Source organism: Balaenoptera musculus, chromosome 18 (assembly GCF_009873245.2).
Source record: "Balaenoptera musculus isolate JJ_BM4_2016_0621 chromosome 18, mBalMus1.pri.v3, whole genome shotgun sequence".
Classification (NCBI taxonomy): Eukaryota; Metazoa; Chordata; class Mammalia; order Artiodactyla; family Balaenopteridae; genus Balaenoptera; species Balaenoptera musculus.
Genome location: NC_045802.1, coordinates 67,873,776 through 67,900,352, shown reverse-complemented (window position 1 = coordinate 67,900,352; position 26,577 = coordinate 67,873,776). Strand labels below are relative to the sequence as shown.

Here is a 26,577-nt window from a genome sequence, read left to right as displayed (position 1 = left end):
GGGACGGGGAGGGGATTAACTTAGAGGTGTATCAGTCCATGGCAGCTAATTTGCAGGCTGAAACCCAAAAAAGGGCCTGCCTGTTCTGAGGTGCCAAGTAAAGGCATCTCAGGTGAAGGCAGCTTGGGGATGGGAGGCTGTGCTTAAAGCTTGCTGCAGCGTGGCGCCGAAAGTCTTCTGCAGTGTGCACTGCCAGCCCAGCCTCGCAGCCGGAGGCATGCCTTTTGGTTCAAACCAGAATGTGCAAGTCTAAGAGTCATTTATAATTATGTGATTTATTTAAATCTTATCTAAGCAGGAAGTCAATCTATTACTTTAAAAAATTCCACAGTATTGAGGTAGGGGCTGACTTATCCCTTAAAATGCTGTTTTTTTCAACAGATGTCACAAATTTTATTTCCAAGTTAGATTTCCTTTCTGCTTGTAACTGTTTATTGCAGAGATTCCCAAACATTCTCAATTCACAGCACCCTTATTATCAAAGTAATTTTTCATGGAGTCCCCAGGCCAAAAGAAACACCTAATGGTTCGTTTATTAGGTACTTAGGGCCAAATAATAAGTACTTATAACCTAACAACTTAGTAGGCATTTGAAAACTATATACATACATAAATTTAAAGAAAAAAATTTTTATTTTTAATAACCACGATTCTAACTAATGGGTTGTGTGTGCCTGTTGGGCGCTACACGGCTTCTCAAATTTGGAATCAGATTGCTCACCAACATTCTCATTTCCTGTTCCACACTGATTTTCACCCAGTGCTTGCTTTTTATCATAGCGACCACCAAATACCCTGCTTCATAGAGATATGACATCATGGAAAGGAATGTAGCACAGTCGGAGGTTGAAACTATAGTTTCCAGCAGATGTCAAGTATCACTGTGTTTTCCTTGAAATTTTAAAATGTCCCATGACACCCCTCAGAGTTTTCTGGGGTACCTCAGCCCACCGTTTGAGTACTGTGGGTTTATTGCATGGTTTAGTTTTTTTTATTTGATAGTTGTAGGTGGATTGATCTTTTTAATTTTTTGAAGTCTTTATTCTACCCCAGTCTGAACCAGCATGTTCTCCTTTAGTCTGAGCAATCCAAGGTGGTTTCTCATAAGTGAATTGATAGTTATGTCTGAACGTTTCAGATTAACGGTTATTTGTATCTCAATCTAAATGGCCTGGTTCTTTAAAAGAGAGGTAATTGAATGAAACTCTTGAGCCAGCTTTCTCACAGGAAAAATAAGTGCCATAAAAGCAGTTTCCCTTAGAGTTCAGTACTTATTTTTATTTTGTTCTGTCTCACCAAATCTTTGGTCTTGGCTTGATTTCTGTTTAGCTTCTCCATATACAAACTCAACTCCAAACATCAGTAGTGTGAGAAATGCTGATTCAAGAGGATCCCTCATAAGCACAGATTCCGGGAACAGCCTTCCAGAAAGGAATAGTGAGAAGAGCAATTCCCTGGATAAGGTAATTTCTTTTAATGTAACTTAAGTGTTTCTTACAACTAATGGATTTAGCCCAAAGTAAACATGCTTCATGTTCTAGTGTTCAGTAAGTATGACCTTTTTTTTTTTTTTTCCTTAAACAACTCAGTTAACCTGGGGTAGATGATCTCAGAGTACGATCTAAGGATGGGGCCCATTCCCTGAAACCCCCTGATTCCTGTTCTAGGATTTCATCAGGGCACTGTTTACAGTGGAGCACTTTGAGCCAGTGGTTCTGGCAGTTTGAACAGGTTGGGAGATGAAAATGCCACTTGCTTAGAATCCCCACGGTCTGTGTGCCAGAGAACACCGATTATAACACAGTTATCTATGCAAATGGGCGCTGCATCCAAAGCTGGCTCCAAGAAAGACGAATCAGCCATACAGATGAGGCTTCATTTGAAATCACTCTGTTCACACTGTGCCCCCAACACAACACATCCTCCTCATATTTAACTGTTTTCTTCTTGAAATACCTAAGTTTGGAATTTTGTGCAGATGGATAAAGCTTGGATTTAAACCTGGAACCATGATAGATTAGTCTCACCTCGGCCACGTTTTCCTAAGTTATTTCAAGTTATAGGCAAGTTATGTATAGGTTAAGTTAAGTTATAGGTTTATGTACCAATAAACAAGTGATTCTCTTAGGGATGTATTCCTAGTTCTCAGAAACTTGGAAGCCACCCTTCCTCGGGGTCAGGTTCGTAACCTCACCGCGGCTGTGTGGTGGCCGACCTCGCCGTGATGATCCTCAGCTGGGGTTCTGTAGCCGCCCGAGCATCTCCGCGCAGGTGTCATGACCTGTCGAACTTCTCCCTTGACCCTGACATGCCTTCGTGCGTAGAGGGAGAAGCTGCTCAGGAGGCACTCGGCTTGTGTCATACGCGGAGCTGGAGAGGAGGAGAGCGGCCAGTCGGCCAGGAGACACCGGGTCACCATGGACTTCTCGCTGCTAACGCTGCTGCCTCTGCCGGAGGAGCCCCCACAGGCGGCGCCCCTGCTCCCGCTGCAGGGAGGCCTGGGCTCTCCCGGCGGCGCTGATGAAGTGGGTGGGCGGGAGGCGCACCTGCACCACGGCTTTGCCACTAATTGCAATGTGTCTCTTCCTATAATAAAAATACTCGTGTTATGTTATTAGTTAAACCTGATTAGTATATATCTTTTCCATTGCCCACCAGTACCTTGAATGAAAGATATTTTTTTCGCTGATCTTTCTGCTTTGGTATTTGGCAAAAAAGTTTTCCAGATTTCAATTGGAAATATAACTTTCAAGATTTTTAAATTTCTTGTGTTTTTTAAATGAGATGAGATTCTTGTACTTTTTTTTTTTAAGTGAATGCTTTGAACATGGTGTGAACCTGCTGTCTAGTGGCAAAGCTGCCCTCACCCTGCGCCCTGAGCTTTCTGAAGTTTGCAGTGTTGAGCTAAGCTGATGATGGCATGATCTCATCAGTTTAGGGGCTTTGGTCCTGCTGCACTGAGGTGTCCCTGTTTGTCCCTATCAGGCACCTGCCTGTGGTTTCCCCCGAAGGCTGCCCCAGGATGTAACGGAATAACAGTGACTCAGCTCCAGGCTTTAGTGGCTGGTCCATAGCAGCCCCTTGGGCTTAATTTGCTGTTTCAGCCACTGACGTTTTCTTGAGGATATGCTTGGTTTGGCACTGTCTTCTGAATCATCATTTCTGTTTGATCTTAGCACACAAAGTTTTTTGCATGAAGTTTTAGTTGGCATTTCGGAACTAAGCCAGTAACTACGACTGGTTTTTCCGTTTGAAAGGTCTGTGCCTTCTGGCTTGTCCTGGGAGAGTGTGCCAAGGAGACAAGACAGAGCTTCCATGGATTAACGCTTGTGTGTATTTGGTGACGGTGTGCTTGTAGTTCATTGACAAATCATTTATACCTTCCAATTTGTATGATTTGACTCAATTCTAAGACTCTTTCTCTTCCAAGGGAGAAAAGTGAACCTAATTTTGTTTTACCTATAACGAAGGAGAAAAATCACCTGTGTTTCCTTCTTTAGCACCAGCAAAGTGGCACTTTGGGAAATTCTCTCGTTCGCTGTGACAAACTTGACCAGTCTGAGATTAAGAGCCTGCTGATGTGTTTCCTCTACATCTTAAAAAGCATGTCTGATGGTAGGTAAAAAAATGAAGCTATCTGTTTTACTTTCCTTGTTTCAGTATTTGCTTTATTTTTTAAAAATTGTAGTTGGTTCAAAGTGTTTAAGGATTTAAAGGGATTTTCTCTCTTGTTTGAAATACATATTAATTTACTAAATGTACTGGAAATAAAAGTCTTAATTTGGAAATTTATTTTCATTAATTATTGTATTTCAGAAAGAGTTCTAAAATGTGAATGGCATATTTTAAAAATTTATATTAAGCTCAGACATACATCTTCACTAAGGGAGACAGAAGCAGATAAATGAAGTAGCTTTTGATTTTTTTTTTTTTAAATTTCATTTGTCCAAGCAAACTTACTGACAACTTGTATAATTTTATTAGTCAGTCTCTTGAATTAGAGAATGTAGTGTTGGTGACCTAATAAGCATGTCTTCCATTTACAGTGTGTGTGACATTCCTGGCTTTAACTAGAAGCGAGGTGTGTTTAGTTTTCTATTGGAAATAGTGGTGTTCTGGTAGATTACGCTTCTGATTAAGGGTTTGACAACCACATTTTTAGATAGAAATGGCCACAACCATTAATGCTTTATCAGTACCACTTAAAGCTTGTAAACATCCATGGCAGGACAGTTCCAACTCTGATTGTGTGATAGAAGCAGTCACATGAAACTGTGCCATAGTATAATGTCACAGTTTTTATCTTGGTCAAAAATCTTCTTAATTTTCCTGTAACAAATTAGGAAGGGTACTGTGAGCTTCATTAAGGTCATTGAGAGAAGACAAACTCTTTTGAGAGTAAAATGCCATTTTTGGAGACCTGAAGCCCACTTGTCTGGTGGCAGGGGGTGTGGGCGTTGAGCATCCAGGGGAAGGTACTTCTGCTGCAAATAGTGTTTCTTTTGTATCGAGCTTCCGTTTCAGCAGTGCTAAGAGCCTGACCTGTAGCTCAGAGGTTAGGAGCAGCATACCGGTAGATCCTTAAAATGCTTTGGAACTGGAGGATTTTATTCTTCTGTCAACATGTTACTTTAAAATAGCTATTTTGAAAAACACAAACAGACAAGATTTTTTTGTGTGTGAACGATGACCAAATACAAAAGCACCAGGCTCTTATTCTGATTTTTCAGTTAGAAAGTTGAAATTCTTCCCATTAAGTCAAACGTTCTCAATTTTCATCATGGTAGTGAGTTTTAGCCAGCATTAGAGTCCTGTTTTTCCTTTATTGAAAGTTTTCTTTAAAATATTTTACATTTCAAATATTAAATGTGATGTGTAACTAGAAAATAACTGTTTTTAAAAAACAAATATATAAGAAATTTTGCATCCAAGTGAAAGTTACCCTTTAAAGTCAGCCTTTTGGAAGGCCAGGCACATATTTAAAAAATGCAACAACTTCTTCAAAACAGTTTTAGAATATCCTTTTTTTTTCCAACTACTGTTGTTACACTTTTTTCCCCTTTATAATTAGAATTTCTTTGTGTGTCTCATTTAAGAAATCTTTACCTACCCCCCAGGCTCTGAAGATATTCTCCTGTATTTTCTTTAAAAGCTGTATTATTTAAATTTTCACATTTAAATCTTAGTACCTACCAAGCATTGGTTTTTGTGTATGGTATGGGGTGGGGGAGAAATTGCCTTTAGAATAGTTCCCCAGACAGATAACAAAAATCAGTTGTGTAACTAGCTCTATAGCTACTCTTTCCTTTATCCCACATTTAATGCGCACCTTCTACACGCAGGGCCCCTCTCCCTCTGCACCTTCTTGTGCCTTCTTTCTCTGTAATAGAGCTTAGCTCTGTCTTCCCCCCTCCTCAGCCAATAGTCAGAGCACAGAGCAAGGAAAGGCCATGATGGTACCACCTGGCTGGCCAGCTGGTTCTGTCTGCTGGCCTCAGAGGTCTGCAGGTTGACCCCAAGAGGCCCAGCATCCAGGGAACTCCCTGGGTTCCCAACACACCAGCCTCAAGTAACCAGAGTCTGTCCCTCTGGTTTCTAAACTCGAAACCCCCAAGAGATGGAAGCTCCCCGACCCACCCTCTGGTCTAAGAGGCCAACCGTGGCTTTCAAAATCAGGTGCACTTGATTTAAATCGCCATTCCACCGGCATTCTCTCAGCTGGTAGTTGGGAGAGTTACTTAGCTTCTCTGAGCCTTCATTAGTTCATTTGTAAATGGGAACTCTGCCCCAGATCATGGTGAGGATTCGATGACAGGATATATGTGAAATCATGAGACCTAGCACAGTGCCTGGTGCATAGCAGGTACCTGATATGTATCGCACGGCTTCTCCCGCCTGTCACTGTTCTTGACAAGTGTAGAATAAAAGTCCGTTGCCATGCATCTTCGTGAGCCTCCAGCATCTCTGCAGCCGCCCTCTCGCTCATCTCAGGCCCCAAAGGCTCAGTGGCTTTTTCCCTGAGAGAAATCTTTTAACACATTTCTCAACTTCAATGTAAAATGTAAGAAGGCAAAAATGTTTAACTATCACACGCTAACACTCTTTGTGCAATGTCGAATGGTTAAGAGTCATACACAGGGAATGCTTTCTGTAAGTGAATTTGTAGGATTTGCCTTAAATAAAGATGTGCCCAGTTGCTCTTGATAAAGAACAGGTGTGGTTCTTAACCACTGGTACATTGTACCATCGTGCTAGGAAATAGGAACTCTCATACACTGCTTATTTGGAAGGCTATTTGGCAATATATGTCAAATTTTAAACGTACACACTATTAACATGGCTAGTTCACTTCTAAGAATTTCTCCTACAGATGTAGTTGGATGAGTGTGCAAAGACGCATGTAAAAAGGATTTTTACTGAAGCATGATTTATAATAGCAAAAAATTGGGGGGAAGAACAAGTAAATGTCTGTCAGTAGGGGAACTGGTTAACTCAATTGTTGTACATCCATGGAGAGGACTATTATGCAGCTTGGAAAAGACTGAGATAGATCCAAGCTTTATTGCTGAATTAAAACTCAAAGGGCAAAACAGTGCCTGTAGGATACATGCTTCCACTGCAGTGTGTGTGTGTGTGTGTGTTGGGAAGGGGTTACTTACGTACATGTAAGAATTTTCAACAGATTCTCTACTGGGGAGGGATTCTGTAGTGGGTAATTTTCTAGTCCATTTAAGAGCACATTATGTATAAGTTAAATAGGTACCATGTAGGGCTAGATGATGCATGCTGAAATTAAAGTTCACATGTTCAAATGTAACTTCTTTATACTGACTAAGCCTGTTGTGCATGTTACCCATTATAATAGATTAGTCACTGTGGTTTATCCTTTGATCAACTATAAAAGGGGGCCGAGGAAAGTTTGGAGGCCTACACTCTGAGGTCTCTTCCCATCTTATAATGTACGAAATACGCATTATAATTCTAATCAAATAAATGTTTACTTTCCAGATGCTTTGTTTACATATTGGAACAAGGCCTCAACATCTGAACTTATGGATTTTTTTACAATATTGGAGTGAGTAGTTTCGTCTTTGCTCATGGACTCTTGATTTTTCCTGGCTAGTTAAGAGGTGTGAAGAATACAGTGCACCGACAGTTGAACCAGGAATGCAATATATATTCACATCCACACTTATCCTTAAGCTCTTTCTCCTGGACCTAACCCCAACACCTCCTCTCAGGAGCTCATGACCCAGTGGACAGCGACAGCCCTAAATGATTAGATATGTGATTATTGTAGATGACAGGTTACTACTTGGGCGTATAAGCCATTTTAATAAAATAGCACAAAATTTATTAGCTGAATTCGATGGATGCTGTTCAGAAACTGAGACATAAAAATTGCTACAATTTAAAAATATATAATAAGTAAAAGTGAAATCTTAAATACAGTCTATATTATTTTATCACTTTAGTTTAAGTTTCTGTTTTCCTTTAAGCTTTTTACTTTTAGAAACACGAATCTACAATCCCTTATCCAAAACTAGTGGGGCCAGATGAGTTTTCAAATCCAGACTTTTTTGGATTTTTGAAAAACTTACGTAGAGAGTATATTCTACAGCACCCCACAGTCAAGCACATGATTGTTTCTGCAGTAAGAAGTTATTTCTGTGTACTATGATTGTTCACAATAGTAGGTTAAATCATGACCAGGTAGCTTTACCTCTGTTAGTTGGGGTCATGATTTGCTGCCAAATGTGTTTGCACGAATTCGGGTGGAAACCCATGGTGTTCAGAGCTTTGTGCATTTTGGAATTACGGTCTTGGTTCCCAAATTCATGGTCACTTCCTCTGCTGAGTTAAAGGTGGGAGTTGTCACATGTGAGACAAGATTCAGCGCCAGAAGAACTTACTAGACATTATTTTAACTGCCTCTTATTAAATATATGATTTTTTTTAAAAAATCAATGTTGTAAATAAAATACAGTAAAATAAAACAAAAAAATACATACTTGATGTCTGTAAGGAACCAGTCCATTTACTTGAATCAAAAAAGAAAGCTCCTTACATAGGCTGAATGACAACGAATAAGCAACTTGGAACAGTGCATATGGTTTCCACCATGCCTTCTAAGGCAGATGTGGAGTAAATATCCACACCCGAAGTCAACAGTCAATCCTGTCGGTCCTGGGCCTTTCTTCTGTGTTGCTCAGACCAGCCACCATGGCACTGACAGCAGCACAATATGCAATATACGGCCTCCCTTGCGTTTGATCATTTTCTCTGGGTTTAGAGGGACCTTCCAGAGGATTTCTGAAAACCAGAAGTAAGGGGCTAGTGGTAGATGTAAGAGCTTATTGAATATGTTACTGTAAATGGGTTTAAATAAAGCAATGTGTCAAAAATAGTTTTATCTCCAATAACTTTATCGCTCCCTAATAATCTTTCATGCTCTCCACAGAGTCTGCTTGCACCAGTTCCAGTACATGGGGAAGCGATATATTGCCAGGTACCGTGGGAGTTTTAGTTTGAAGTGTTGTGTCATTCTCTGTGTTGCTTGGATCCAGAAGTGTGGGAACTGTTGTCTGTGGGGATTGGCGGTTGTAATTCTCATAAACCTCCATGAAGACAGTGGCAGGTCTTTGGATTGCTGCCATGAAATCTGGTGGCATCTTTTGCCTATGTTCCTACGTTCCTTCTGTCTTGTTCTGTCTCAGGCATACCTCCTGGAAAGATTTTCCTCCATGGCCTGTTGCTGCACTTCTCCGCTTCCTTCCAAATCCTCCCTCGTGCTCTGTTCCTTCTGTCTCCTCTTTCTCTTCTCCCAGTTCCTCTGGCTGTGTCTTCCCTCTCTTTCTTTTTTTCCTTCCTCAATGATCTCTCTTTCCCTTTTTTGCTTTCAAAGGTCCTTTTTTACCATTCCACCTCCCAACTACAAAGAGAGTAATTTCTCATCTAACCACTTTCCTCCTTCATGAAAGAATGTTTTCAGTCCATCTCAAATCTGTTTGGACTGCCACAAAAAACCATCTCTAAAATTGAGCCTTTTCTCCTCTTTTTCTGAATAAGCTGTCTGTGCCCTCTGTTGCTGTCTGACCGGAACTCTCTGTTGAGTATCACAGACCCTCACTGCCCCGTCCCAGCCATCCTCTCGGTCCCGCGCTGAGTTTGAGGAGAGCTGGACGCCCACTGCTGCAGCCGTGCAGCTCCTTCTCTGGAGGCTTTCCTCCCACTGCCTCTTGTCGTTAGCGAGTTCTTACTCCTTCCCTGTTGCCATTCAGTGTGTCTGTATTTGTTTTCTTCCGTTGTTGTGTATCCTGTGATAATGTATTCATGGGGTCTTGGTCTAAGCATCCTATTTTTCTATTGTTTTTGTTGCTAAAATTTAATTATAAGTAAACATATTTATGTTTTAAGAAAAACTTTAAAATTTAGTTGTCATTGAGGTTTTTCTCTTATCTATAATTCTGCTTTACAACGATGAAATAGGAAATAGATTTTTAATAGACTTTCTATTTGAGTGTCAAGATTTCGCTCTTTATGGTAACATTGTTTTTTTCTTGAGATATTTGAGAAAGTTTCAGAATTGTGTTTATGTCAAATAAAAGTATGTTTTCTTTTAAAAAGCAAATTTAGAGAGACTATATTATTTCTTCTTCCTATTAATACTTTCTATTTTTAATTGAAATGTGGTGGCACTTAACGTTCTCTAATCTTAACTCTTATTTTTTATCGTAACAGTAATTTTTGCATTTGAGTTTTTTGGGTACTAAATGCAAATATATACAATGTGTCCTTATATAATAACTTCATTCTTTTTCACTTTGTCCCATGAAGATGGGCAAACAGTATATTTGCAACAGAAAGACACTGCTGGGGGAGCTTCACACCCTCTCGCGGTGTCACCCATGTCACAAGATGGCATTTGGAAAATGTGGTGCAAATAGAATAAAATGCCTCAGAGCTGAACATGGTGAATGTGAAAAGCTGAAGATTTCTGCCCCAACAAACTATTTTGGAATTGGATTTTGTGAAGCAGTTAACTTATTTTTTCAATGTCTCTAAATTTAATTTTTTTAAAGAAAAAATCTTCTGACTTCCTAAGCACCCTGTATATATTTGCATGTAAAAGTATGCTTCATTGGACTGTCTTAAAAATAAATGGGCATAGATAGGCGGGGTAGAGGATGGTGTTACTTCATAATGTGCACAGTGGAAAGACGTGCCCTGTTTTATAAAAAATTGCCATGGTCTCTGCTGCATGTGGAAGAGATCCTGAGTGATGATTTAAACGTTGTCAGTGTTTGCCCTCTGTGGTGGTCTGGTTCTGTGAACACTGCGCCTTCTCATTGTGTCACTTTGAAATCACCCAGCAGCATGTTGCCCGATGATATTCCATGCATGTCCTGTTCTCCTCCACACAATAACACAGTGAGGGAGACGGTTGGCTACGGGACGGGGGACAGGTGTCATTCCAGCGCTGGTCTCATTTTTCATCTGCTCTGGTGATGGTACACAGTAGGAAGTTAGCTGTTTGATTGCTAATCCAGATCACTTTTCTATTTTCTTCACTTGACTGCTGACAAGTCTAACAAAGGTTGTGGCTCTTCTCCTCCTTTCCTGGGTAAGAATAAAGGTGTTAAACCGCCTCATATAATCCTTCCCATTGCATGTTTGTTCTCTGTTTCTTCCAATGCATTATTTTAACTAAAAAAAATTTTTTTTGCTGTTTAATAACATACATAATCCAAAAAGATTCATGGTGTTTTGGCTGTTGTCCAAAGGCTGGTCATTAGCACCACATTGGACTGATGCTCACCTTTTTAAAAAGTAGCATCTCTAAATGCCTTTCCAAAACTGAAAAGGTCTCTGCTTTGGCCTGGTTTTTGCTCCTTCGTCTTCAGATGCTTTGCTGTGAACTCTGCAAGTGCCGCTGCCTGTGTGTGTCTTTGGCTCATGTGGCCCCAACAGGCTCCTCTGTGCTTGGTCTGTGTGTGGCCAGTCTCCTTCGTGCTGTGTCCTGGCCTCACTAATGCTCCCCATCTCGCTGCAGTGTAACAAGTCTAACTTTTGCTTCTATCCCATTTCACTCATGTTGCAGGAACCAGGAGGGGTTGGGACCCATAGTTCATGATCGAAAATCTCAGACATTGCCTGTTTCCCGTAACAGAACAGGAATGATGCATGCCAGATTGCAGCAGCTGGGCAGCCTGGATAACTCTGTCACTTTTAACCACAGTAAGTCCCATGACACACCATCGTAACAGCCAGCCATCCCATGTGACAGCTCAGAGGGGAGAGCCCCTGGCCACACCACACCACACCACATCACCAAATTGACTTTTCTTCCAGCTCAGAGCAGTAGGATGAAGAGCTCGTGGCGCAGTTCCCTTCCTCGGAGGAGAATGACATAATGTGGGACGCGGTCAACTACAGCACCAGACCTGAAAGCCTAGACCCTTTGCCCCACCCCATCTGCTTGGTGTTTTATAAAACAAAATCTGGCCTGATAGCCAGACATTCTCTGATATTTTTAATTTAGTATTTTGATTTGTTGCCAGTAGCCAACTTATCATCAGTTTTCCCCGTGTGACTCCCAAGAACATCTGGGGCAAGTTCCTTTCACCCTCCTGACCCCATGCGTGTAATTGATCAAGCGTCCACATTCTGACATTCCAGCCCTGAATGTATGTTAATCGTTAAACTGCCGTGAAACCGTAAAGCCCGTGAATCAATGTGTGAGGGTGTGGAAAAGCCAATAACAAAGTGACTTTTTCTGTGTTTTCAGTGTGAGAAAGATATCAAGTGTGCTTGGAATTTCTGTAGACAATGGTAAGATTTAATCAGGTTGAAGTCTGCTTACGAGGCCGCTTCACTTGCAAACCGAGACTTCTTGTTCATCTCGCCTTCCTAACTTTGGGGCTTCCTAACTTCACAGTAGAGACTTTGCCAAAACATGGGAGCATATCTTTAATTTAACTTTATCAATTGCCAGAGGGGACATAGCATCATGTGCTGTTTCTAGAAATCTTAAGTGTTTAGTCTTCTTAAGGGTTTCTTGAAGCAGAAAACCTAAAAGATATCAATCATGCAGCACTTTATAAACTAATGTCATCATTTCTGTCAGTGGTGTGTTCTCTAAATTGTCCCATCTTTGCTCCAAGCATGACTTAGCTAGTTATTGTTCTATCTAGACAATTATTTGTCTCATTGCAAGCAGTGTCTTTAATTCATGGTTAGTAATATCTTCTCATCATTTCTAATCATAAGAATTCATTCCACTCACTGTGATTTCTATACCTCTTTCTTAGTGCAGGCTAAGAGCATAGACGGTACATTCCTGACACCTTAAATTGAGAACAGTTCAAAGTAAAAATGCTGGGGAATCAAAATATGGCACCTTCCCACTCTTCCACCCCCAAGAAAGTTAAATGTAGTGGGTACAGTCTCTCTTTATAAAATTCTAGGCTGAATTTAAATCAATATCATGTCAGTCTGCCACACACTGAATTGGTAGCCTTCAAATGCTAGTTCTGGGTTCTATACTTAGCTGTGGAATGTGCGTTAGTGGCACGTCTAAGGCTACAGAACTTGATTTTTCAACATCTTGTCTGTTAGGGCTGTTTTAGCTCTGCAGACAAAGGGTTTAAACAAACAAAACAAGGAGTTTCATTATTTTTAGTTTTTATTTCCTATTTAGCAAAGAGGAATCAAATTCCCACTGTTCTGCAAGACCTGCTACATTGCCTTTGCCCAGATAATTTATAACACAGGGACTATCAATACTTCACTATCAGTTGAAATAAATGCTTAAACTTTAAAGCACTGTAAAAAAAAAAATCATAAGCAGACCAAGGCCCCGCCTCCAAAGATAATCATGTAGGAAACATAGAAAACTAACAAAAATAAACTGAATGATCAACACACGAATAAATAACCTTAATCCACCAAGATATGCAGCAACCCCTCCCACTGCACATGGATTTCGCCGTGGTGGTTTGAATTGGAGGAGAGAGACAGCTGGCTGTGTTCTACTGCCAAAAACCCTATTGTTAACATGGTTGATTTCCATCCTCTCTTTCTGCTACCCACAGAGAACCTTGTCCTTCCTGCCCCTCTCCTCTTCCAACCCGAAGTTTTTCTTTAGTCAGTTTTCAGTGACACCATTCTCCATCAAAGTTTCTCCTTTTGCCTTCCCACTCAAGAGTGTGTAGCTGATTATTTTAGCCTTTTAATGTGTGCCTACAATTCCTGCTCACCCCGAATAGCTTCTGATGTCTCATAGTCCTTGCATCTTCACCCTGAACTCAGTCTTCACTTATATCTCTAATTGTGATTTTGTATTTGGGAGGCTTCAGCCTCTACCACCATTAGCTTTTTGAGTTCCAAATCGTCAACTCGGCCAAAAGCCACAGAGAAGGGAGTGTATACTGTATGTATACGTGTGTTATGTGTGTGAACTCATACATACATGAGTTTTTACATCTTTACCTAGGTATTGTATGGGAAATTTGTAGCCACGTATGTCTCTTTAAGAAAATTCCTAGTTAACGAATACAGTACCTTCTGTTGGGCCAACCAGTATGACAGAGATCCAATATGTGAGAGACTTGCTGGGATGCCAGAGTGTAAAATGAATTTATTTTGGAAAAGAATGAAAATAGGAAAAGTCCCCTCCTATACACCTGAATTTTTCATTTCCTTTCTCTGAGTAGGAAAGGCTTTGTCAGATCTTAGCGTGACCAGCAGGGGGCAGCAGAGGACTGCGAGGAACTTAAGCCGGTGCAGGCCAAGCCGCACCGTCTCCATCACCTATTAACAGTAGGACACGGGAAAAGACACCACACGCAGCACACATGTAACGCTAGCGGGCACTTTCCCTTACTCTTGGATTTTTATAGGAAATAATGAAAATGACAAATTTCACTGTGGCCAGTGGTCTTAACTATTTTAAAAACACTCAAAGTGTAGGAGTTTGTTGTTTGGGTCATTGCCCAGGCTTATAAAAAGTAAATGTTTACAACATTAAGGCATTGACCTGTTCACTGCAACGTATACTCATTGTGTATCAGTAGAAAAGACTTGTGCCAAAGGACAAATTGAGAGTGATAGGTGCTCGGAGAATATTTTATATATTTTATATAAACTGAGTGATGAGGGGAAAACTAAGTGAAACATGTTTGCAAATAAGTGATTCATTTGCAAAAAATTTAAAATAACAGTTTGTATTTACTTTAATGTTACGTATTGTTCTAGGAATATGTTAAATTCACTTGCATGATAATCCGTATTTCCCATTGGTGTGATGGGAGAGAAGCTAGCCGAGAGGGAGAAACCCTTGAAGAAAACCTGTATTTCATATAATTCAGTATAAGAGACAGTTTAAGATCACTGGATTAAGTTACAGAGAATTAGATCTCAGGTGAATATGGGGAAGCATTTTCTAACTGGACTACCTATTAACTACAGGTACAGTACAGGTACTGGCAGCTGGAGATGTGAAAACAGACTGGATGAGGACCCACTGGGGATACTGTCCAGGTCATTTAAGCATCATATGAGGAGTTAGACGAGATGGCTTGTTCAGACCCCATATAATTCTGATATTCTTTGATATCTATGAATCTCAAATAAGAAACAATATAGATGATAATTAAATTCCTTTATTGTAGATAATATTGAATCAATATAAAAAATGCAGGGGAGTCTCCAAAGTAAAATCAATATTTTTCAAAAGTTCTTAAGTGTGGATGATATATCTTTTAAAATAGGTGAAATGGGCTTGGATGCTTTAAATGTCTATACTCAAGATAGTAAATAAAATGTCTATAAAGCCACATTTCCTTGATTTGGAGATACATTTTTGCCCCTTTGCTAGCATTTCTGAAATCAGGATATATTTTACAGATTTAGCAGATCTTATCTTACAGATATATCCTGAATATTACATCTAACATGGTAGCCTGTCATTGATTGGTGCTTCTTGCAATTGATAGGGTTTCAGAGTTGAGAAAACCTGACACAATGCCCATTTAAAGTCGGTCGTTTTTTGTATTTTTAGTATCTTTAAAGAGGACTTTAAATTAAAAGGTATGATATGCTTAAACCAAGTGTTGTCACAGTTTGGGGTCTATATCCCATACCATTTTCAGATACAGCTAAGTATCTGATTGTCTAAGTGACAATCACTTATGCAAGGTAATCTGAGACTAGAAAGCAGGTAGTATAACCATTTCCTCAAGTATAAACTCTGAGATTATAGACTAGTTTCACAAATCATTTTGAACCTATTTGTTTCTTTGGTGGTTAATCAGAGGGCAGACAGCAAATCACATGATTTTTTGCCTTGGAATGTCATTCCTTATTCTGTTCTCCACTCCTTGCCCATCTGTGGGGAAAAACTTTTTAGCAATAAAAATGAGATGGAGATCAATAATAGATTGTGTAGTGGTGGATCCATCTGATACTTTGCATAAATACGTGTAGTTAGTAAAAGCTGTAGACCATGAGTTAATATATCCAGGAGGCTAGGTCTTCTACATTTGGGGATTTCTTTTAGCAAGAAGATTCCTAGCCGTTCAATATTTATATTTTTTTCATAAAATGTATTATTTTTCTGGATTCATATTATGGGCCAGAGAAAAAAATTAAAAATAAAAACAAGAATTCTGGTTTCATAAAGAGTGAAGGCAGCTTTCAAGAAGGAAGTGCCTCCTGTGAGAACATGTATCTGACTTATTCTTCTAGCCCAAATGTCCTCTGACTTGGAAAAGGCGAGTGGCAGTGGATCAGGCTTCTGCCCTTCTGACCACATCACCTCTGATGTGGCACCTGGGAGGGAGGGGTAGTTTACAGGTGTCGTCAGCATTACTAAACCGAGCTTTTTAGGAAACAGGACTTCATAAAATGCAGTAAAGTTAGGTAAGTCTAACCGTAGCAGATGACATTAGAGGGAAAAAAAATCTCATCCTCGTCCTTTGAGTATTTAAAAGATTTGGGGATTTGAGAATAAATCACTTATGTGAGTGACAGCAGAATGAAAATTGTGTACATGTGAGCAGTGGATCCTAAGGTCTCTGAAGCACCCCCTGAGGTGCCTGCTGGAGATGGCGCATCAGGGAAGTCCTTCCCTCCCTGACCTGCCTCAGTGACCATGTCAGTGCCTGTGCCCCAAGGCACCACTACCCCCTAGTGGAAGTCAGTAGGGTTAACAGTACTCCTTACTGGCCTCGGTCAGAATCTGCTTAGTCAGCTTTCAAAAGTTGCTGACCGATGCTCTGAGAAATTACTGTGTCTCTTAAGACCCCTTCTTGGGTTTGCCTGCTCAGTTTCATTTTCCTGTGTTAGCCAGTAGCAAGGTGACCATTGATTAGAGTCTTCCCTCATGCACAGCTTTGTTCCAGGTCTTGAGACAGACTGTCCCCATGGGGGTATCTTTTGGCAGATTGTCCAATCAGTCTCCGTCACTCACACAACGTCCCATGCTGCCACTTATTTTTAGGGATGTTTCAGTAACACTGCTTCAGGAACCTGCTGATTTTTGAGACGAAACGGTTTAAGGAAAAGCAAATTATAACCAATGGTGGCTAAAAGGACTGTTTGTTTTATTCTTACATGATTCGGACACAGGCAGACAGTTTTCTATATGAATTGACTCTTATTCTAAAGGAGATTAGATAGTGTAATGTAGCTTACAGAAATTTTGTCATTAATTAGCATGGCCCATTGATTATATATGTTTAAAAAATAGCACATTGACAAATTACAATTCTTGAATTTTTCTAGACATTCAGCCAGGTATAAGTAAACTCTGTTGGAGTTCTTCAGTGTGTAGACCATCTCAACTATAATAATCACACTTGGATACACTTATCCAATAGGTTATCTAGAAAGAGAAAAGGATAGTTCTGTGCAGAGAATACAGTTAATCACCAAAGCAAGTGCCTTGTTACAGTTTAACCCAGATTATAAAACATCATTTGGGATAAATGGCAGCCCTCAATATAGGGTCCTTTTGACCTGTGTGATAATTTTGGTTGGTCTGATAAAAGGTGGTGTTTTCTTTGTTTGTTTTGTTTTTGCTTCTTTTTTTTTTTTTTTTTTTTTTTGTCCTCTCTTGCCCTGATTTGTGATCACTGTAACAATAATCATTAGTTTGTTTTTCTCTTTTGTTGGCTATCTCACCAAACAAACCTTACCAAATGAGGAAATGCCTTGGCTTACAAAGGCAGTTCAGTGAATATTAGTACCAAAAAATGTCTGTCTTTCTTTCTGCTAGATTTCTTACCAAAAAAAAAAAAAAAAAAGCAAACCAGGAATATAAAGAAACAGAACTAGCACGGTGCCAAATGTGTTCCATAGCCTTACTAGGGACACGATGACTCTGTCACACTGTGAAAATAATGCAGGCCACTCAAAGCCACCATTTTAAAAGCAAAGCAGAGTTGGATGAAAGCACATAATAGTTTGTTTTTTTTTAATCATACTTTAAAAAGCAACTCGGTAGCTTTAGAAAAGCTTTTTGTAGTCTTTCAAAAATCATTCTCTATCTCTGACATTTATTAAAGTCAGAATAACATCATTCTAGTTACTTTATTTTATCTTAATAATAGAGATTATGGTACAGTGACCTGGATAAGGAATTGGGAGTGTAGTTTCTGGTTTTATCCCGTTACTGGCCTCAAGAAAATTCTCTAGGCTTTCTGTACTTCATTTTCCTTATCTATGTACAAAATGTCCTCCTCTCTGGAGTATTAAGAAAATTACCTCCATAGTAAGTGTTGATTTGTTTTGCTCCTTGGAGAAAGACATTACCTGACGTTTTATTATATTGCCATCTTTCTTTGTTATCTAGATCAAGACTGAAACACCTTTGCATCCCTTATATATATTTCTGCTAATGCATACCATTTCATAATTTAATCTCAAATTGTATGTCAAACTACATTTATATCAATACTAAATTGATTTTACAGCACATACAGAAGATATCAGTTTGTATTTAAATTATGATTCTCAAGTCCTCTCCTTTTCTTAAACATTTCTTTCAGTCATAGTGGCTTTTGTGCTTTTTTATTAAAGCAAGTAGAATACTATTAGCAGTGCAGTCAACTCTTGGTTATCATTCATGATTCCAACTGATAAAACAGATCCTTACTTTATTGACTTGAGACTTACATAACGTTCACTGTGTGCCAGGCACTATTCCAAGAGCTTCACAGCAATTAACGAATTTAATGCTCACCACAACCCTTTGAGGTAGATACTGTTATTATCCCCATTCTACAGATGAGGAAACTGAGGTATAAAGAGGTCAAGTAACTTGCCCAGGGTCACACAGCTAGTAAGGGGACAAGCTTGATTCACTGACCAGCAGTCTGTCCCTCGACTCATTTTCTTTCCCTGTGCTGTGCTGCAGCCTCTGTCTGTGTGGGAAGCTTCAGAAATCTCATCCTCCTTCACTACCCCGCCATCTTAACAGCTCAGTCAAGTGGCTCAATTGAGTGACTCCGGTCCATGTACCAGTCCTAGCTCCCCTGTTTACCAACTGTGTGACTTAAGACAAGTTGTTTAGCCTTTCTGGGCCTCCATTTCCTTATCCGCAAAAAGGGTTTAATAATGTACACACTTCATAGGGCTATTGAGGGATTAAATAAGGTGATACGTGTAAAGTTCATAGAATTATGGCTGGCACATAGCAAGTGCACAATAAATGTTTGCTGCTGTTACTTCCCTCCCAGAGCTGAAAAAGTCATAATTGAATGGAAACATTTTTAGTACCTCCTTTTACCCCCCACCCCCGGAAAAAAAAGGCAAACAGGGAGATAAGGCCCTGAAGGAAGCCTTCTGGAAATAATCAAAAGTTGACTGTGACTATACCGTCCGCCAGCCTTTCTTCTTCAGCCGCCGGCAGTAACCTTATATTACGATTCATGCAGGCTATGGCCACTCGGACGCAGATGTTCTCCACCAGTCGTTACTTGAAGCCAATATTGCTACTGAGGTGTGCCTGACAGCTCTGGACACCCTCTCTCTATTTACACTGGCATTTAAGGTTTGTATTGAACAGCTGTTCGTGGTCAGAGCCTTACCTTTTAAATTCATTCTGCTTATTTAACTGAATCAGCAAGAACTTCTTATGTTGTATTTTTACTGCAGCAACTGTTTTTGCCCCTGTAAGGAAACCATTAATCCTTAAATTCCCTTAATGAAACCGTTCCACTGTTAATGACTTGAATTCCCTGAAATATAATACAGCTTAACTGGTCAGGGTGTGCCACCTGCTTGCAAAAGGTGGACACAGTCTCAGGAGGTGGTTAACGCTTGGCCAGATGAAAGTGTTTACCGGGGAAGGTGGCTTTGCTGAGCCCTCGAGAATGATAAATACAGGAACCTAATTGGGCATTTCTGCCTCTACGAGCTTTAAACATATCCACAGGTGGTAGCAATTAAAATTAGATGTTTATACGTAGAGGAGCAATACCTAAAAACTTTCACCTTTTCAATTTTTTTTGGATCTGTTGCTAAATTAAATGATAGAAGCATTTCAAGTATAGAGAATAAAAAGTGACCTTGGTCTTATTTTTAGGTTTTAGCAAGTAACATTTAAGTAGGTTCCTTCTTGTTTTTAGGAACCTAACCCTTGCCATTCTCCCTCAATAACTACTTCCATTTCCAGAGAAGCTGAATTAGTGTTAATATGCTCTGAATATGGAATCAGTATGTTTACTTGCAAGGGTATTTGGGAAACATACCCAAAGTCAATCTGTGCTTTACTCATCTCCTCTTCTCATGAAGCACATTTCTTTATTAGAGTAAAAATAGTTACCTGATATCACGTTGCTTTATTATAATTTACCTCTGTTCTTAGCAGCCATGCCACTCATGTCCCCAGCAAATGTCATAACTGGGAGCCCAGTCGAGAGGTGAGGGCATACAGATCCTTAGGATGAGTATGGGGACAGCAGTGTCTTCTTACGTGGAGCCTTACTCTAGTGGCCTTCAGTCATGGTCCCCAGGCTGGCAGCAGATGCAGGCCCTGAAGCTTGTTAGAAATGCAGGTTCTCGGGCCCTGACTGAATGAATCAAACTCTGGGAGTGATATGTGCACAGACAGTACGGCCTGAGAACCACTGCTCTACTAGAACCATGTTTTGAACCTCCTTCTGTTTTCTTTTGGAGATTTTTAAGTAAATAGGCAGTGAAATCTGTAATGTGAGCATTTTCCCTGGATGACTATATCAGTGCTAACCGTGCATCCGTAAGTTCAAGACAGTAGTTGGGACACTTTCGTCCACTCTCTGCCTGGGCCTCAGCATATAAATGAGCAGGAAACCCCGGGGCTGCACAGCGGGTGTGGTCTGGCACCACGGGCAGGTGAGGGCACACGTGGCTCAGGTGTGGTCTGGCAGCAGTGTGAGAATAGTGGCAGTTTCCTTACTGCACAGCCTGCAGTTCATACTCAACCTCCTTTAAATTGCTTGCTTCATATTAAAGAAGAGTATTTGTCAAGGTTCCCGGATCTCCAGTGTCTGGCCACCAAATAGCTTCTGACTCAAGAGAGAAACAACGTCTGATGGTCTCTGATTGAAGGCTGATTGTAAATTTGTTGGGTGAATGTCTTTGGGAAAATCACTTCGTGTCTCCAGACCTAAGATTTCTCATTTGTAAGATTGAAAAAATAGGATCTGCCTCCCAGGGCTGTTGTAGCTTAAAGTGAGATGACCCTTAGAATGGGCGAGCACTCTGCTGATACAGACCAGGCTCCAGGACACTTGGGAGCAGCCACGTGTACAGAAACACCATGGGCTTCAAACCCCACCTCCACCGTTAGCCAGATGTTAAGCTGTGGGTGGGTCTGCTTGACATCTGTAAGCCCTGATTTCCTTACTTAGAACATGGCAATTATTCCTACTGTATAGCGAATTGATATGAAGTATCCAAAAACATCTATCCTGTGTCTGGCACACAGTAGGATCTCAAATGTTGACTCTAGTTTAGCAATAAGCGCTTTCCCTAGACTCACGCCTTCCTGGTCCTATGGTAAAGGGTCTGATTCCTGAGACACACAGGGAAGATTGTGTTTTAGAGCTGAGGTGATCTCTATCAGAGTCTATATGCCTGTGTGCAAAAATCTTTGATGTTTAAAGCTCGGCCCATACACACACAAACACACACACACAGACCCATTAAAAAATGGGAAGATGGGCAAATGTTATGGCATTAAAGGATGTCATGCCAAGCTGTGGGCTTACCTGGCCTAGGTTCACAGGTCCAAGAGGCCCACTGGCACAGCAGCACTGGGATCTTCCTTTGAAAATATTTACTCAGCTGAGGCATCAGTTGGAGCATGTCGGAACAATTAAATTATTACATTGAGTTAGCTGACATAATTGTTTGCAGAAAAATCTTCTTCCACAAATGTTGCCTCATCATTACTGAGCCTCTTAATTGACCACATCTAATAAGTTGCCAAAGGCAATCAAGAAATCATGTTCTTAATGAGAGGAAATGTTTGAAAAGATTTAAGCCCTGAACCCCAATTTATTATATTAGCTTCCTGCCGTTTATTGAGTGCCTTCTGTGTCTTCAGTGTCAGTCCTCACAACAGCCTGGCCCAGTAGATCTTCTTATCCCCCATTTTACAGATGAGGAGATTGAGGCTGAGACAGGTTAGGAAATTAGCCCAAGATCACTACACAATTGGCCTGTCAAAGCCCTTTTTCTCCACTAAGTAAGCCATGTGTGTGTGTGTGTGTGTGTGTTTGTGTGTGTGTGTGTGTGTGTGTGTGTGTAGGGGGAAGGAGCTAAGCTGGGTGAATGTCAAGGTAGTTGAATGATCTCTCACACAGAGAAAAGAAAATTACCAAGCACTTACCAGATGCTGGTACTCTGTGGGCACTTTCACATATATTATTTAATACACGAAAGGTGTGTTTTGTAAACCAAGGTGATTACATGCAGAAAAACATGGTTCTTCTCTGGCTATTTTAAAATGTCTATTATTAATACAGTCCTAAACCAAATCTGGCCTTTAAATAGTTGATAATATTTTTAATGTACTTACAAATTTAATCTGAAAATGTATTTTAAGTAATTCTCTGTAGTGCCTTCTCTTGATTTGAGGTGCATGGTGAGAACCAGCAAGTACATGATGAGAAGGATCACTGTGAATGACCAGGGTGGGGAGCACGTGGATGATGGGGGTCAGCTAGGGAACCTGGGGTCCGGTTTACACAACCATGAGCCTGGGGTTTAGGTCATCTTGGTGATTGGTGAGCCTCTGCGACAGAGAGAGTGCTACTCTAAGCTAGATTTTTTAAGTTATTCTATAAATCAGTGTCTAAATAAAAATCAAGCCATATCCCTGGGAAGGATGTAGCTGTGTTAACATGGTTCCAGATATCTCATTTTGGCACCTGAGGTTTAAGTTCGTTTTTCTCCTGTTCCTGGCTCTTTAGAAATTACTGATACTGTGTGTTCATTCTCTGAAAGCCCCATTTCCCTTAGGAGGCTGGTAACAACAGTCAAACTTGAATCCACATCAGACAATTCCTGAGAATTATTTATAACCTATTCTCCACCTTATTGCTAGAAATAAGTCATGCCTTTCACATTATTCTAACGTCTCATTTAATTTCATTTTAATCAATGAAATTCTCCCATCCTCAGTAAAAGTCTATAGGGAGACAGAGGTAGAAATGAGATACTCCATTGTTATCCATGGTTATTTATGAGTGGAAAAGTGAAGGTGATTTTTGTTTTGCTTTTTTCCCTGCTCTGAGCCTTTCTGAATGTTCAGCGTTTTTAATGAGAAAGAGAGAGAGAGAGAAGAAAATTGATTGGAAAATAAGGAAGGCAGCTGGTAAACTGGGGTGTGTTCAGGACGAAAGGTCCCTTACCCCTTTAAATGAGGCGTTGTTTATATCTTTGTGTGAGTTTTTACTCCATTCTTCAACCAAGTTTTGTGATCAGAACCCAAAGAAGACTAAATCCTGAAAATGGGAAGCAAAAACCTTGACCAGAGAAAGTGAAAGGAAGGAAAATTTAACTCCAGTGGTAACAGCTTGGAGATAGGCCAGTTCAGACAGCAAGGCCAGAGGTCTTAGCGATTTTTGTATGAACCATCTCTCCTGGATATCTCCAGCAAAGAGTGCTGAGAAAGTAAAAGCTCACATCCAGATTCATGCAAACCTTAATCCAGCCATAATTAGGAAGGACTTTGACTCCTGGGAAAAGAACTGCTCAGAAACAGTAAACAGTAAGCAGTTCCCCAAACACTGGAAACAGCCTCTTTTTTTTTTTTCGGTTGGTGAACAGCTGCTCATGGTTGAGAATTACATCATATTCAGTTAATTAAGTCACATTTTCTGCTCATTAAATTGCTTCTCTTTCACATGATGGAATTCAACACTGTACTTCAGTGTTTCATGATATAAAGAACACTGTGGATTCCAGGTGTCCTACCAGCTGTAAGTACACCCGTGAATTACTGGACCTAAAAAAACAAAACTTATTTCTTGAGTAAAACTTTTTCTCCAACAATAAGATGAGGTAAATCTTGAAACTATTACTCCAGCCGTAATTTGCTGTGCAACCGAACTATTTGGACATAAGTTATCTCTGTTTCTTTGGCTAAACTGTAAGGTTGGTTTGAGGTAGTGACCTCTGGACGTTTTTTTTCAATGACAGTCATTTTTGCCTACTTGTGCAGAATGCACACATTCTCCCAAACACACCTTTGTCCTGACAGGCCTGTCTGTATTTGAAGATGCAGCTCTCCGGTGTCATGCACTTGTGTCTGCATGCTGGCCTCTAGTTGGGCGACACCTCTGTCCACTGTGCATGTTCAGCAATCATTGGGAGTTTTAGCCAACCAGGCTTTCACGGTGTTAAATCAGTGTGAATTTGCTGCTGGTGGGAGAAAACCTTGAAGAACGAGGAGAAGTAATTAATGGTGGCCCTCTTGCCACTTAACTAAGCTAGATCAGACGTCAGACGATCCCTATAGTTGACCTCAAGTCTTCCCAGTAGCTATGCAAGCTTAGTTTTAGGGTCGCTGTTTCACAGATGAGAATGGCCAGGCTCGGTTTACCTGTGCAAATCCGTGCACGTGAGAAATGGTGCCTGACCGAAGCCTGTACGTTTTCCCCCTTACCAGACTGCCTGGTGATTCATGGCTTCACAGAGTGCCTGAGAGCCTGCGGCGGGGGAGAAAACCCAGCCCTCGCTGGTAGAGCACATGTTCCATACACCTCACTTCAGTTATTTTTTTCCAGCCCATTAATTAGCTGATACCTGTTAATGGCACTTCTCTGTTGGAATTAAGGTGTCGCAAACATTACCTCCGTATTAGTTGCTGGTGATAGTAAAAATAAGTAAATAAATAGAAGCCCAATCAATACTGAGGCACAGTGGTCCTTTAAACTGTAATAGAGTCTGCTGGGAAGTTTTAAATTAGTCTCTCCCTTAGTAGAAAAAGTAAATTCTCCAAAGCATAAATTTATTGATAAGTTTGTTTGTACTACAAGGGACTTCTGTGCTTTCCTAGAGGATTCATGGGACGTTTGTTTAAATTATAAGTTGTCTTAGTACCTGAAAAATGTAACCTTTGAGGCTGAAAGTTGTATGAAACTGATTAACAGTGTCTGGTGTGTCTCACTGACCAAGCTGTCCTTGTGTGTCTTAAGAACCAGCTCCTGGCTGACCATGGACATAATCCCCTCATGAAAAAGGTTTTTGACGTCTACCTGTGTTTTCTTCAAAAACATCAGTCTGAAACGGCTTTAAAAAATGTCTTCACTGCCTTAAGGTCGTTAATCTATAAGGTACGTTGTTTCACCAGGGAAGGTCATTCTTGATTCTCACCCATTCTCCTGTGTCCACCTGGAGCTGAACGGAGCACTAACCTCTCTGGGTTCATTTGCTTCCTCACGTCCCTCTAGTTTCCCTCAACGTTCTATGAGCGGAGAGCGGACATGTGTGCAGCCCTGTGCTATGAGATCCTGAAATGCTGCAACTCCAAGCTGAGCTCCATCAGGACCGAGGCCTCCCAGCTGCTGTACTTCCTGATGAGGAACAACTTCGACTACACTGGCAAGAAGTCCTTTGTCCGGACGCATCTGCAGGTGCGTGTGCTTTAGCTTTCCAGGTCAAGTGTGTTGTGTGGAATTCTGTTTTAGCAGGAGAATTTTGAGTGTCACTTTTACCAAGTTACCTCGGTGTAAGTATTGAACAATCTGGCCTCTAGATGGAAAATTCAAAAGTCACATTTACTAGTTTTATTTATTTCATCCTCCACATTGTAAGATTTGGGCCCAGGATGTGTTTCTATTGGTAAATTGACATTTAAATGTCGAATCAATATTCGACTGACCGAAATTCCACTGAGTAAAGATTTATAGAACCTGTGAAAGGATACCTCATAGTAAACATCTTAGGTAAGACACAGAAAGCCCAAAGTGGCTCTTTTCTGTCTTCCTTCTGTTGACACACCTGCCATCCCTCCAGAGTTAAAGTGTCCCAAATTCTCTGCTCTGTGAACCAGGCCAGATACTGAAGATTCTTATATATTTTTGTAGACTTTCTTTTTCTACAGACACATATAGGAGCGCCTTCTCCGTCTCTGTACTTACTCTTTTTTTAAAAAACAAATGTTTATTGCTTGTAAACTGTGTGCTGGGATTCATGGATACAACCGTGAACAAAACAGGACCTCTCCTGGCCCTCACAGAGTGTCGTCTACTGGAGGACAGACAGACACTGAGGCCCTTGTGCCGTGTGCCCGGTCCCCTAACAGAGGAACTCGAGTGCCCCAGGGAGGGGACCAGGGGGCTTCCCCATGGGATGTGAAGCGTGAAGAGGGGTCGGGGTTGAGCATGTTCCAGGCCACGCATGCACCATGGGAAAGGGACCATCCAGGGGACCAGAGAAGGTCCTTACAGTAGAGGTGAGAGTATGGGTGAGAACAAGTTGAGATGGCAACATTGCACATTTGGAGGGATCGCCTGGACTCCAGGCTGAGAATGGATCAAGGAGTCAAGGCCTTAGATTGGGAGACCGTGGGGAAACCATGATTAAATTTAGGCCAGAGAGGATGGTGTCCTGGGTCAGGCATGGTGAGGTTAGAAGGGAGAGGAGATTGAATTGACAATACTTAGTGATTGATTATACCTGGGTGTGGTGAAGGTAAAGGATGAGAAGGGGGAATGGGGGGAGGGGGATGGTCCGCGGTTTAGCTGAGTAACTGGGTAAAGGCGGTGCTATTTATAGACCCCCAAAAAGACAGATTCCCCCACTGCATAGTTAATATGTACATGTTTTAATAATAAACGCAAAGGACAGTCCATTTACTGAATGTTTAGTACATATAAATTCAAGCCAAAAACCAAAGAGGTAAATAATAAGGTCTTCCTTTTTATTAGAGAAAGTGATAGGTAAGTAACCATCCAAGTGATACGGGCTTATCTGATTCTCATTCCTCTACACTCTGCTGATTAGCATTTTGATGTGCAACCGAGATGCAAGGGTAGCAAAATCACCTTCTGGAATAATTCTTGGAAGGGGGAAGGTGACTCA

General features: G+C 40.7%; 1 protein-coding gene across 5 annotated transcripts in view; it reads left to right on the top strand.

Moving 5' to 3' along the window:
• The window catches only part of DOCK9 (dedicator of cytokinesis 9), a 263,127-nt gene that overhangs the window by 218,061 nt on the left and 18,489 nt on the right, over nt 1-26,577 (top strand). For 3 of the 5 annotated variants that reach the window (XR_005017271.1, XR_005017270.1, XM_036832051.1), the window contains exons 34-41: nt 1,330-1,463; nt 3,501-3,615; nt 7,009-7,075; nt 8,462-8,509; nt 11,102-11,238; nt 18,939-19,054; nt 24,690-24,827; nt 24,945-25,127. Coding sequence is in view for 2 of the 5 variants with exons in the window: in XM_036832051.1 (XP_036687946.1) it covers nt 1,330-1,463; nt 3,501-3,615; nt 7,009-7,075; nt 8,462-8,509; nt 11,102-11,238; nt 18,939-19,054; nt 24,690-24,827; nt 24,945-25,127 (938 nt within the window). In the remaining 3 variants the exon portion in view is untranslated. Of the gene's footprint in view, nt 1-1,329; nt 1,464-3,500; nt 3,616-7,008; nt 7,076-8,461; nt 8,510-11,101; nt 11,239-11,561; nt 11,688-11,788; nt 11,833-18,938; nt 19,055-24,689; nt 24,828-24,944; nt 25,128-26,577 lie in introns of those variants that run through there. The other 2 variants (XM_036832052.1, XR_005017272.1) reach the window with 2 other exon arrangements.